Raw genomic sequence first — 14,492 nt, 5'->3', positions numbered from 1 at the left:
GAGTTATGGAAATAATATTCAGTCTATAGTGCTCAAAATATTCAATATTTTAATCTAAGATTTTAAAAAAATCCATATGACATTACGAGAACAGTGCAATGCAGCAAAGTATATTAGGAAATAGAATCAGACGAAGTTTATTTAATTGTGCATGGAAAAAAAAAAATTCTATTTTTATAAGAAGGAATAAAGCACTTTTCTCTTCTTTTCCCTAACGTCTTGTTTAACAGTCCTGGCAAAATTCTTTAAATAATATACATGTACCACTGGGATTAAACACATTGTCCAAAAATTTCTATATTAATGTAATTGCCAAGTTCTCATCTCAGACTGTGTTTACAAGACTTACTTTTCACAGATGCTATGCCAGTAAAAACAAGAAAAATCAAGCCCATATGGCAAAATGCAGCTAATTTTGGAGTTTGTGAAATATATTGTATAGGCTGTCCTAGATAATGAAATCCTCGTTTTACTCACAGAACACCTGTGATATACCAGATGGGGATTCTGTGGTTAGGTGCTTTGAAAGATTTTCCCTAAAGATATACTGAGATTTTTTTTATTTATTTGTTTGTTTATTTTAAACAAATAAGTTTCTTGTGATGATGCAGAAGCTTTTAGTGCTGATATTAAGGTATGTATTGGAATGTGTCACCTTTGTTCTTCAGGAAACTACAATCAAATATTTACTTCACTCCCACCTTAACTACTGTAAATCCAGGGACTGAAATCATATGGGAAGTGGTAAAGCTTTCTAGATATTTAACTGCAGCCAGGAGAAATCACCTCTTTTATCAGGTTGTCAAGGTGTAAAAGATGCAACCTTTGAACTCAAACACAAGCCCATTTTACTTATGTTACCTTTGGTTTTTAGGTTGTTTTTTTGTTTGTTTGTTTGTTTTTTGTCTTTATTCCCACCATTATCATATTTTGTCAACTGTCATTTTATTTCCAACAGCACCACATAAGATGCTTATCCAGAATGGGTTTTTAATTCATACATTGTGGGTAGCTACCACACTTCCAGGTATCATAGAGAAACTAGATGGTGTTACTTCCCTTCACATTTTACAGGGTTTGCTCCATACACAATGCTATTGCAGTGCAGCAACTCAGCACTAACACTATATTCAGCACGAATATGGTTATAATGATAATGCTTATTACAGTTAAATAAGATTACTACAAATAGTAATTAATATAAACCCATGTAAGATGATAGTTCTTCAGTGCAAAATGTAAGCAAACAAAAATAAACCTTTTCCATATGCAGTGGGATGTATGGAAACCTTCAGTTCATTCATGTACCTGAACGAGTGTAAAATGATAAACCACCCGATAATAAAGATTCCTTTAAAACCTGCATTGCAGTTCTAATTTTGGCAAAGAGCGTAACAGCTCAACAAATTCAGCACTAACCACAGTTGCAGCTTTTTTCCAATTCCAAATTCCATCTGAATGAACATTAAAATGGTTTGAATGCATCAAAATGCATTCAGTAGTATTTAATATCTTCATCAATGACGCAGACAGCGGGATCGAGCGCACCCTCAGCAAGTTGGCTGATGACACCAAGCTCGGTGGTGCAGCTGACACACCTGAGGGAAGGGATCCCATCCAGACGGACCTGGACAGGCTTCAGGAGTGGGCCCGTGTGAACCTCATAAAGTTCAACAAGGCCAAGCGCAAGGTCCTGCACCTGGCTTGGAGCAACCCCCGGTATCAACCTGGGCTGGGGGATGAAGGGACTGCAAGCAGCCCCGCAGAGAAGGACTTGGAGATATCGGTGGATGAAAAACCAGATGTGAGCCGGCAATGGGCACCTGCAGCCCAGAAAACCAGTTGTACCCTGGGCTGCATGAAATGACGCATGGCCAGCAGGCTGACGGAGGCGATTCCCCCCCGTTCTGCTCTGGTGAGACCCCACCTGCAGTTCTGCGTCCAGCTCTGGGGCCATCAGTACGAGAAAGACACGGACCTGTTGGAGCGAGTCCAGAGGAGGACCACGAGGATGATCAGAGGGCTGGAGCACCTCTCCTGTGAAGACAGGCTGAGAGAGTTGGGGTTGTTCAGCCTGGAGAAGAGAAGGCTCCAGGGAGACCTTATCTCAGCCTGCCAGTACCTGAAGGGGGCTTAGAAGAATGATAGAGAGGCTTTTTTCCAAGGCCTGTACTGACAGGACAGGGCACAATGGTTTTCAACTGAAAGAGGGTAGGTTTAGATTAGACATAAAGAAGAAATTTTTTATGAGGAGGGTGGTGAGGCACTGGCACAGGTTGCCCAGAGAGGTTGTGGCTGCCCCATCCCTGGCAGTGTCCAAGGCCAGGTGGGATGGGGCTTGGAGCAACCTGGTCTGGTGGAAGGTGGCCCTGCCCAGGGCAGGGGGGTTGGACTAGATGATCTTTGGAGGTCCCTTCCAACCCAAACTGTTCAACGATTCTATGATCTATGAAAACAGTTTGAAATTTTGCCACCTTTGAGGTACTATTTTAGGGTCATGAGATCAAATCTTGACTCTGACTGCCATGGGCAAAGAAATCCACCATGATACACTTCCTGATGAGGTACGAGATGTACGCTGTAAAAGTTTCAGTATGACTTCATTATAAATATTAAAGAAGTGCAGGGAACTACTGAGGCACTATACTCCGAACAAAGAAGAGACTAGAAGTACCTGGGAATATGTGTTATATTTTTATATCACAGATTAATAATGACTTTTATTCCTTATTCACATACATAAGAGAAATAATAGTGCTCGTTTCCTTTTCTTGGGCAGCCGAGAATTGGATTCAAATAATACTGAACATATTCAGAGGCAAAGTGGGATATCTTTGTATTTGAATTTCTAAAGACTTCATTTATGAATAGATATACATAGATTATTAGACCGTTTTGCTTTAGAAGCCACAAAACATCTCTGTGAACTGAATTGTACAGAGAAATGGTCAAATTCGCTGTGTAAATCAGTAACGAGCTGAAAGTAGAACAGATAAAAGCAAAAATTTAGGAACTGAGATGCACTTTCTCATAGTCCATAGTACTTAAGTTGCTGTACTTTTATGTCCCTCTTCTGCCTGTATTCCTGCTACTTGGGATGCTATTGATTCTAGGGAAAATCTAGAAAGGCCTATAAATCTCACTTTTCTAATGGATAAAATAAAAGCCCTGAAAGGCTTTTCATATAAGCAAATACACAGCATTCAAGGTCCACACTTGTTTTCTGTAAATTAAAACAATTGACCTATGAGAGCTGAAGAAGCATGATCATAGACTTTAGTTTACAATATAAAGATCTGAAAGGTACGTGGCCACCTTGATGCTTTCCTAGGATTGGCAGATTGGCTCTAAGGTCTGCCCAAAGGGACTGACTACAACAGCCATTTGGCTCTGTTTCTTTGAATACGGGAGAAGAGAAGAAAAAATCTCTCTCACAAACATCTTTTCCTTCCTGGATAATTTCAGGAACCAGCACAACAAACGGAAAGTGCTTGGTGACATTTCAGAAGTGGATGAGCTGTCGTTCGTACCATGCCTCGAGCGCAGACGGCTCTCCCCAGCACTTCCCAGTCTCCCTGGTGTCCTGCCAGGACATCGCTGTTCGAATTGCCCTTTACCTCCGAGAGGTTACTGTCCCCAACGTTGCAGCTACTCATTGCACAGCGCATTGCAACTTCACTGGGAAGTGTTTTGGTTTTTTTCTTAGGACTGAGTCTTTTTTCTTTTCAAATGGATTTTAGCAAAAATCTGTTGGTGTTCCATCCTTTGTTTCAAATCCTGAAGTTTTGGTTAAATAGAGTAGGGAAAGGTAATCTGGTAGCTTCCTAATGACCATCCTTTGTAATTATTGTGAATTCATTAGCAGCTAATGCAACACACAATCTGCAGCCATTTCTTTTACCGTAAAAGGATATTAGTAGGCCAATGCTGCACAGGATCATGTGAATTAAGATAGTATTAATGGACCATGAAATGATCTTAACCAGTAATTTGAGAAGAGGCGGTGAAATGTTTATTTCCAAATTGTCTGTTATCAAGTACAGAAAGGAAAAAAGTGAAACAAGAAACTCTCCCATTTCTTTATGTATGTGTATGGCCCTCATAACTGGCATAGCACAGCTGCTCAGGCACATGCATTGTACGTCTTGTTTCTAAACTGGATCCGCTCTACAGCTCTGCTGTCCCTTCTGAATACAACTCGTACTGAAAAGGTACTTGGAAAACTACTACTAGGGACTTCTGTAGAAGTAGAGCAGACAACCTTCGTACATCAGGTTACGATGTCATTACTAGATCACTTGTACTAACTGGACAAACAGTAGTCTGAAGCACAAGGGTAAGTGGCCTGAGCATTAATGTACATCAGTGTGCTTACTTCATCAAACATACAGAATCAAACACTTCTGTAATTAAGGTTAATATAGATTACATAAAATAAAAATTAAACCAATTTGACAAAAAGGCTTTTGCCATCGTACAAATGACTAAGCATGAAGGAAAGACAAATATACACATATAATTTAAATAACAGGGAAAAAAAATCCAACAATACCAACATGCAAACAGTCTTGGTTATCTGTTTTTATACTGACATGTAGTGTAGTTATGACCCCGAAATAGTTTAATTCACATTGTATTTATGAAGTTTCTTACCTCAAAGTGGGCAAAATGAGTTCTAAATTTTTGTATAGAACTGCTCCAAGTACAAATACAGTTGATTCATCTAGTTCTGAAAAGAGTAAGGAAAAAAAGATTTTAAAACTCTCTTTCCCAAGCCTTCATCAGCATAAAAAACTCTGAATACCATTTATCTTTCTAGTGGAAATTTTATTTTAAATAAACCATCATCATTTTGAATTATATTGGGGAAGTCTGTCATAAAGATGTAGCACTGTCAGGAATATATCAAAAGATTTCAACCACTGAAAATCACATTTTTAAAAAATCCATCACTGTGTACTGACATCCATGCTAGTTCATCTACCTTTATAATTAAGTATCCTCAAAGACTGTCCTTAGAGTTTAATGCCTAGCAAGGAAATTCTCTAATGTCAGAGATCTGCACTGCCATGGTATTGTCAATCGTTTCTGAAGCCAGGGTAATTTGCCTGCTGAGCATCCTTCGGTCCAAGTTGGGTGACCTGTAGGAATGGCGCAGTCTGTTGGAGTGGAGCAACTTCAGAGGGTCCCGCAGAGCTGCGCTTCGGGTCACCTCCCACCAGCACAGGTACAATCCTGTGCACAATAAGTAAGCATTGGCTCTTCGGCATAGAAAATAACCTCTAGGATTTCTGTACCACTTTTTGTTCAAGGTGCTGAAATTAAGGCCCCACCATTTCCCTCTGGGATAAGCTGTGGGTACTGGATTTCTTTTGAAGATGGATCAAATAACCACTTCTATATCATACAGTGGTCCTATGAGACAAAGATTCTGAGTTCCCTTGTTAAAGTTAGCTAACACAAAATTAACATGCTGATAGGCTTCTTTACCTGTTGACATAGGGGTGAAGATATTTTTTGGAATGACAACCCTGTCTTCTGAGTTTCGTGCCCAATCAACCATTCCTTTTCTTCCTTTCATGGGGAAATTGATGTCGGTTAAAACGGATGCCGCAGGAAGCTTCTGAATGCTAGCCACTAGTAAGAGAAATCACAAAATCAAATAAAATTGTGTTTCATACTTTAAAGCATCATATGATGATAACAGAACAGCAATAACAAAAATGTTTAATAATACATTTGAAGTATAGCAGGAATTTATAGGACATTAACTGGCACAGAAAGTGTAATCTCCTGTTTATTACGCAGTTCTACTATGGATTAATTGTGTGGCATCGATCGTATCATTTGTCAGAAGGTTCTGATTAAGTTTCTTAACAGGGATTGTTGAATGTACTGCTTATACCCTGAAATTCACACATAAGGACATTGACTTGTCTTCAGAGCAAATTCTAAAATGATCAAATGTGACAATGAAAGGAAGAGGATGCTGCAAATTGCTCTGGGAAACACAACTGCTAGATGCAGGCTAATGAAGCAATAACAGAGCTTTTATCCCCTATACAGGCACAATTTCAAGATAGACCCATTAAGGAGATTCACATATTAAAAGACATCATTGTTTCCACACAAATGAGAATAATGCCGTATAGCACTCGATTTCTTTTCCTTGAAAGAACAATCCCCATTCTGAACTCTTAATTATATTTTTTCCATCTACCCCCCCCCCCCCAAACAACATCACTATAATACCTGTAACAGATATAGAAAGACAGAAGAAATAGGTATCAGATCTAATAATTTAGGTAGTTTGGAATTTTTGTTTACTCATCCTCATTTTCTCTCTGTTTTCTAACTCAACTATTATCTGGAAAACAGTTTCAGCTTTGCTGTGAAATCTAAGTCTGACTCCATGGCAACCCTGTCAGTGTCTAGTGAGACTCAAACTACTTTTAAGGAACTGACAGGGCTGCAAGTGTTTGCGGACACTCAGAGAGATGACAACCACCGCCTTCGGAGCACCAGCTCCCTTCCTAATGTAAGCCATGTTGATAGCCATTTCCTGTGCAGTGCTCTTCCTAATCAATTTACGAAGAGGCTAATGTAGTTGGAAGAGTTCGGACATCAGGACTATACTTTGATCTGCCCAACGATTTCACTGCAAGGACTCTGCAAGGGGGTTTAATATGAAGACGATGGGGTACAGCTGTAAAAGCAATCAGAACAGCAAAATGAAAGTAGAAAACCATTAGGTATCTCATCAGTGGATTTTATTTGAAAGGAAACTGTAATTCAAATCCAAGAGAAGAGGAAAATTAAGAGGTTAACAATATTAACTCTACAAATGTATTCTTTGATAACTGACTCTTAGTTTCAAATTAGACTGGTTATGTATTTATTATAGAATCACATCAGTGAGGAGGTACTTGAGGTTATTTCAGGCTTTCCATTATAAAACTATCATCAGGGCTTTACAATGCTAGTTACAATCCCCTCTGGGCCAAAATTGGCAAAAACATTCCCAGCCCTGAAGGGATGCTTCGTCTTGTGAATTTTCAGATGGTATGCGGAGGGAGAAGAGTTCAGGTGTTTCAGAATTACTGGGGCATAAAATGGATTACGTGTTTTCACATGCAATCAATGGTTATACAGAATATATTAACATTGTAAAAATGGATTTTTTTCCATAGTTCGTAAAATCTAAAAAGAATTTTATTTTATTTTCCACATAAATAAAATTAAAAACACAGTTATTTAGTTTTCAAAATTCAATAGAACCTGTATAAGACAATATTGGGTTTTTTATTTGCACAGTACTTATCTGTGTATCTACCTATCTATCTATCTAATTAGCTAGTAGAGCCTTAATATTTCATCCACCTTTAGGATGACAGTTCCCTTTATTGAAATAGAAAATCAATGTTACTCAATGGAATTCACTCTGCAAAACAGAAAACCACTTTAGGACTGGATAAATGGTGAGGGTCTAGGATAGTACCTCTCTGGACTCTGCCTATCTCTGCATTTTAAATAGGGCTATTCATCATGGTACCTAAGCACTACTTAGAACCAAAGATTACAAAACATTTGTTAATATTTAGGTGATGAATAACACAATCCCTAAATATAAAACCTAAACATTTGACTTATGGCTTACAGGCAATAAATATAAATATATTCAGTTATTGGGCAGTGTTAGGTTTATGGTTGGACTTCATGATCTCAAAGGTCTTTCCCTACCTAAATGATTCTATGGTTCTATATATTCCCATTCACGGTTCAGACAAGTTTTTTTTCTACTCATAATCAAACAAGTGTCTTTATTTAATTGCACAGAAGATGCAAGCTTAACGTCCTGGAGATTTTGGATCTCTGCATAGACAGAGGCAGTACACAGCACACGTAAGCCAATAATTGAAACAGATTTGCCAAAATGCTTGCTCCATATCCTGCAAAGTCTGCCTCTTACAGATCCACACAGATTATTAGGTCCTTCTTCAGCCACTTTGCTGACTGATTCCAAGAGGATGTGCCTACTAATTTCCAACATGGCACTGTCATTTGAAGGTGTAAGATAATTTAATAGAATCTGACTGGAGGCAACTAGTTCAGTCCATCAACATGGCTAGGTGCATATATAAAACAGTTTCCACCTCCTCAGTGCCACTGTGAACTGTATTTTATTTTTTAAAAAAGCTAGTATTATTATATATTAGTCTACAACTCATTTAAATGAGACCTTGGAGCATGACCAGCTGTTATTTCCATAGTGAAATGCAGCTTTGCTGCTCTCTAACTCAGTTTTAATCTGCAGCCTGAAATAATTAATTATTGTAAGCATGAAAAATCAACAGGCCTTTTAGAGGGGAATGTGTATAATTCAGGTGCTGGGTCATTCACATGTCAGAAACGCAAATGCCAGTTTCTTATACATAGATAATAAGACAGAATGACATATCATTCACTTTGTACTTTATTGTATTCTTTTTATGTCAGGTTTGTATTAGAAAACAACGCTCCAGATACTGGAACACAAGTGATTCCGTTCTGCAATTCCCACACAAGCACTTTGTCTTCTCATTTGGAAAAAACAAAAGTTGCCTTTTTAAAAAAAAAATAAAATTACCATACCAAAACATCATGTCCTGAGTTTGTGAGACAGAACACTATCCAATGAGGACATTTACGGGCACTGTGGCAAAAGTATTTTTGCTTGTTTATACACACAGAGAAGTTGTACAATACTGGAAAAACAGTCAATGAGCATATTAATTAGGAAAAAAAAGATGAAAAAAAGAGAAGAAAAAGAGAAGAAAAAGAAAAACTAGAATGAAAATCATCTAAGCAGAAGTTGAAGAAAATCTGCATGTGTCATTTTAAATTAAGGAACTTTAAATATAAAACTTCCCATATACATCGTATACAGCAGGTCTTATTGTTTCAGATAAAACCATATTTGAGTTATTGCTGTAATACGTTCTTTTGCTCTAATCTGACTACATCTTCTTGGACTGTTTACGCCGAAGTCATAATACTGACAAGTGACCAGCCTGGTCACTCCTAAGATCATTCTTACAGTTTGTACATACCCTGCTGTAGACACAATTAATCAAAACTTTTCCAATATGAAAAATTCTCATTTTTATTTATCTGCATTATGATATTCCAGGCATTGCTAAAAATAAATAAATAAAAAAACAATGCAGATCTTGCATTAATTTGGAAAAAACTATTTGGTTTTGACTTATCCATCATGAACCAGAAATGAAAAAGCCACCCAGAGGACTTTTGGCAGGAAAAATCTTAGAGACAGAAAGTTTGAATGTGGAGAAACATATTTAGGGTGCAGAATATGTTGCATTCTTTCATTCTCTGGACAGCCTCTCTTGTTGTGGCTCCTATATACTTTCAATTACAATTTTAATGAGATTCCCAAAGGTTAAAAAAAAAAAAAAGTAGAAAAAAGAATCTCATCCATGGTACTTGACTGTATTCGACATCTGAAGAATGCAGGAGGTGGTGGAATATAGTCTTTATTTCTTCAAAAAATGGCACCATCATACTTCTGAATCTTGCAGGGGAAATTTATATGCCCTAGATGGAAGAAAACCTCACCTAGGTATAAGCTGGAACACAGGAGAAAAAGCTTTTCTTTTAAGAAGTCTTTGAGCATTCTTTGGATGCACATTGGTATAAATAACAAGACAGTGGTTCAATTACACATAAGAACACATACATATTTGATGACTCCATAATAATTATTGATTCAGAAAGAGCTATTTAAGTAGTCTAGTCTAATCAATTTAGCGATTGCTTTGACCCCTAATGGATTCATTGTAATAGCCTTTAGAAATACATCTCCTTTTGCCTTTATTTCATTTTCATGCTGCAGTTGCAGACAACCTGTTCAATACTGCTCTGCTGAAAATTTCAGAATTGGCAGCTACTCACTGTTCTTACTTATTGAGTAAAATAAAATATCTTTGGAACTGACTGGAGAATTTTCCATGACTACCCAAATGAGCTGATTACAGACAGTAATACGTGAATGGTATTCAAGCAGTTTATTTGGAATAGCACAAAAGTGGTTAATTAAAAAGTGCCAAGAAAATTCTGAGTGAAAGAAAAATTGTGTAGTTCTTGTATGCTAGCCCTTGTAGATCATGGTCTAGAATAGTAAAGCTGAACTGTACTGCTATGATCCCTATAACCCTGAATGAGTTATAAGCTGCCTAGTGCATCTTCCAGTAACTCTCTGACTGGTCCGCTTTGCTAAATAATAAAAGATAAAGCAACCAAATAAATGGCATGAATCATCATCCCCTTCTCTTTACTATCCACCGTTAGCCTCCCGTGTTCAACGAAACCTGGTAACATTTCAGAATCAGCCCCTTGAATAATATTAATCACTTTAGAACAGGAAAACAGATTCACTGAAGGGGTGACAGAAAAATGACTGGATGTTTGCTCGTGGACTAAACACAACTTCAGCTCTCACAGTAGAGATTTAGGTTTTAAAATTACAATGCAAGCCAAATTAAACAGTTGATCCCTATCTTTATCAAAGACTGAACCAAAACCTTTAGAAAAGATGCTCAAAATCCGAGTTAGAATTCTGTAGCGTTCATGTATTTACAAATGAGGATACAAGACTGGTTCTCATTCTCCTTTCTCATAAGTGATAACTTTCTGGGTCTGTGGTGCTTTACAGCACAGTAACTATGTTGATCCCTAATTTACAATGCCTTAAGATATGGAGGAATGGGAATTAATACTTTTAAAAGGCATCAGTGCCTTGACTGAACTGGAAAAGCAGATACAGAAATCTACAGGATTAGCATAAGATGTCAATTTCTGCTTAACCCTCCCTGCCCTGTCAGAGCAAGAAAGTAAAACTCTGAATTTGATTGCATTTCAGTCACAGACAACAGAGAATGGCGATGCATATTAGCAGCATCATTCGCTCTTTTCCTCTCCTATTTTGACTTGTCCATTGACAGCATACGAGACCTATCCTATTCAGCATTTAGTAAACTTGAGTTCATCACACAACAGGTTTTGATTTTTCAGACAGAGGATAACATACTGCCCTTCCGGGACAGCTACTGCTAAATTTATTTCAGGGTAAAATAGTCATGAATAGAAGTGCCATTGTCACAGATGTTCAGCATAAAGAATATGAAAGGTTTTTTGTGTTAAAATTCAGAATACTGAGTATTGCCGCAAACATCTCTGTTAAGAAGACCCAATTAGAAATGTATTTATACATTTTAGAATTATTCTGTTGTCCCTAAATGTAAAACCTTTGGGTTTTTAGAGAATAAATAAGCTTACTTAAGTCAGCTCATGTTGGACACCTGGGGAACAAAGTCTTGCCTGGCTCATCATCAAAGAGCCAGATGGACATATTGAAGATGATATTCACAACAGATTTGCTCTATCCACTTAACCCCATCATTTTAAAGGCAATCTGCAACAAACACAAATGGTGAAACCCTCTTTTCAAGGAGGCCAATCTGTGAATCTCCAGTTTTGCTATGGGACTCTGCATCTGAGCAGGCCTGGTGATCTTTCAAATCCTTCTCTCAGTACAAAGATAAATACACCTCTTACGACCCAGAAGATTACGTATAACAGAAGGGCTGCGGTGAAGTGACATCCTCTACATGAGTGACATAAGAAGAACAACCAGGTAATTTTCCCTCTGCAAATAGTACTTGTGAAATCTCCCCACGGTGAGCAAACATCAAACAACGGTCAGAAAAACGCTCCTAGGAAACTGTAACGTAATAGATCTACTACTTCTTATGGTTATCAGCAGAGAAATTATGTCTTTTTAGATTAGAACCTTGTAATGCCCTACTGCTCCGTGGGCAGACAAGAGAGGGATGTCCCTAGAAGCCTGCTGTGCACTTGCACCCCTGAAGCTCATCACCCCACAGCAGCTACCCTCTCACTATTCAAGCTTTGGGCAGCAAGACACACCACTGGTATAGGCAGAAGGAGGAGCAGACATTTAATCGATATTTTCACTAATCAGGGATGAGTTCTGCCTGAGTCTTTCGTTTGGTGTCAAGCAAACTGTGCCTTAAACTGGCTTGCTGTTTGAAAGTGAAGAATAATGCTTTAGGTTAATCAAGAAGCTAGCTTAACAGTGATCTCTGAATATTTCCCTTCTGTATTCCATAGCAATGGGGAAGAGAGGTACCCGTTACTCTTTTTCTTGTAAAATAATACATTTATCAGTGATAAGCACCTTGGGGAATCAGTGAACTCATTCTATTTTGAGCTTGCAAGCCACTGCAGTCCTTTAAGTAATACGAAGAATAAGTAAACACACAGTCATATAACTGTATGATGTCTGACTATGCTCCCCAAAGCCTGTAACAAATGCCAGCAATATGCTACCGTATCAATAATATGACCAGTATAATATTTAGGATGAGTTCGAAAGCAGCATGGCCTCAGGCAATGATCAGAATGCATTTAATAAACACTCAGATCTCTTCTGCTACTTACGCGATTTAAAAAAAAAAAAAAAAATTCATAGGCAGCAGGCAAGTTTTACCTTTTGGTTTTGTGTACTATTGTTCAGTACCAAATTCCGTATTTCAGCAACAATTCAGTAATATACTAATCTCAAAGACTTATGAAATACCATGCACGCATATGCATTTTCTTGAGTGGTTTCTTACTGCACAGTTGTCATGATAAAAATCTACCTTGAAAAAATTAAAATAGGTGAAGGATAAGATTGCAATTCTTTTTCCAAACCTTTCCTTGTTCCAGGTACGGAAGAAAAATGGAAAATAAAAAATTAAAAGCTCAAACAGTAATTAGAGCATTAAGAATTGTTGTTATGGATGATAAAAGCTTTCTTTAAAAAAAATAATAATATGGAAACTATTAAAGTTTACTCCCTGAGAAAGAATTAGTGTATAGAAATGGCTATAGCATCATAGAATTTGTCCACGTTCCAGATGTTACTTCTGCATGTCCCTCTAGGGAAAAAAAAAAAAAAATTCTTAGCATTTTTATAATTTTTAATCATTGTTACTATTTACTTACTATTAATGCATACTGTAAGATGAATATGGCTATTTGCAGCCAGCCAATGTGGAATATAAAGAACAAAATCACTTTAGAATTTGCAAATCTGAATCACAAGTTTGAAGAAAACCCAACTGAACTAGTGAAAATGTAAACAATTTTTTTATGAGCAGTCAGAAGAAAATGTGTACTCATGATAAATGGAATGCTTCCTGAAATATGTGGTTATTCAGAAAAATGCTTTAAATAAAACGTGGTAGGAAGCTGTACTTCACTAACTAGAAGACAACTCCATCTTCTGGGAGTTATATTGAAGAAGATGAAGACATGAACAGCCAAAGAGACCCAGAGCCACTTCTAAGGTATTTGTGTTTCTGAAAGAGCTTTATTTTTTTCCATTCCTCTTAGCATTACTGTGCATTCATGCCACTAAGACTAAGGCCTCCCTTAGCAACTCTTGCCTTGTCACAAAGCTCCTCTCAAGGAAAAGAAAGACTCAGCGTAAAGAAAGACAGAAGATGGAGCCTGATGCAGGAGATGATAGAATGAGTTGGCATTGAAGTGCATGACTTTTAATGTTACAGACACACAGGTGAAAACCATGGTAATACTGAGGGGGCAAGGCCACCTGCAACGTTATTTTAGACTGACTGTGCAAGGAAGGTGCAGAAACCAAGCATTGTTCAATCACTCAGGTGACTGGGAAAAGTGTCTGTCTGGTGATTCTAGCTGATAACGAGAGAAAAAGAGAGTGAGACTGAAGGTAATGTTAAGGTAGAGAGCTCGGAAGATGGGAATGATGATGAAGGTGTCATCAGAGAAAGGGAGAAAGAAGAAAAGCTGAGAGAGAGAGATCATTTACGTGTTTATTTATCAGGTGTACTGACGATTAGATATCCACTAAGAACTATTAAAAAGATAGACAGGGAGGACTTGACAGAGGACAAGAGATCAGTAAGGGGGCAAGCAGACATGAAAATCATTAGCAGGGAACTGATAAAAATATTCTCTCAACATTACATTGCTTGGGGAGAGCAATGGAGCAGAGGTAGAATGATTGCTTCCCAGAAGTAGTAAATTGAAGCAAAGGAAAGATATCTTACCTCTAGGGAAATGACGGCTAAATCCTATCATTCAGAAATATAGAAAGATGGGAACTAAGTTATGCAGGAAATTGAAAGGTGATATAAGAATTGAATTCTCAGGCATGGAGATAGAAGACTTGATGTATAAAAGCCACACACAGAGGAAACAAAATAAAGCAGGTGAATCAATATATGTTTCTAATCACAGCTTTTTGTAGCAGACCAGAAACAGATCTCTGTTCTATTTTATTATTGAACGGATTTTTAATCATACAAAATGGCATCTTGAAGAACTTTCAGATACAACTATGAGCAAATTCAAATGGAGAGAACTGTAAATTACTCTGGCATAGAATC

At 37.6% G+C, this 14,492-nt stretch overlaps 1 protein-coding gene across 6 annotated transcripts in view; it reads right to left on the bottom strand.

Moving 5' to 3' along the window:
* ADGRB3 (adhesion G protein-coupled receptor B3) overlaps positions 1-14,492 on the bottom strand; it is a 467,107-nt gene that overhangs the window by 198,660 nt on the left and 253,955 nt on the right. For all 6 annotated transcript variants that reach the window (XM_049818118.1, XM_049818121.1, XM_049818122.1 and 3 more), the window contains 2 exons: positions 5,491-5,637; positions 4,654-4,729 (listed from right to left, as the gene is read on the bottom strand). In XM_049818118.1, the coding sequence (XP_049674075.1) occupies positions 4,654-4,729; positions 5,491-5,637 (223 nt within the window). The remainder of the gene's footprint in view (positions 1-4,653; positions 4,730-5,490; positions 5,638-14,492) is intronic.

Source organism: Accipiter gentilis, chromosome 15 (assembly GCF_929443795.1).
Source record: "Accipiter gentilis chromosome 15, bAccGen1.1, whole genome shotgun sequence".
Classification (NCBI taxonomy): domain Eukaryota; kingdom Metazoa; phylum Chordata; class Aves; order Accipitriformes; family Accipitridae; genus Astur; species Astur gentilis.
Note: the sequence above shows the minus strand (reverse complement) of the source record. Positions and strands in the feature narration are given on the sequence as shown.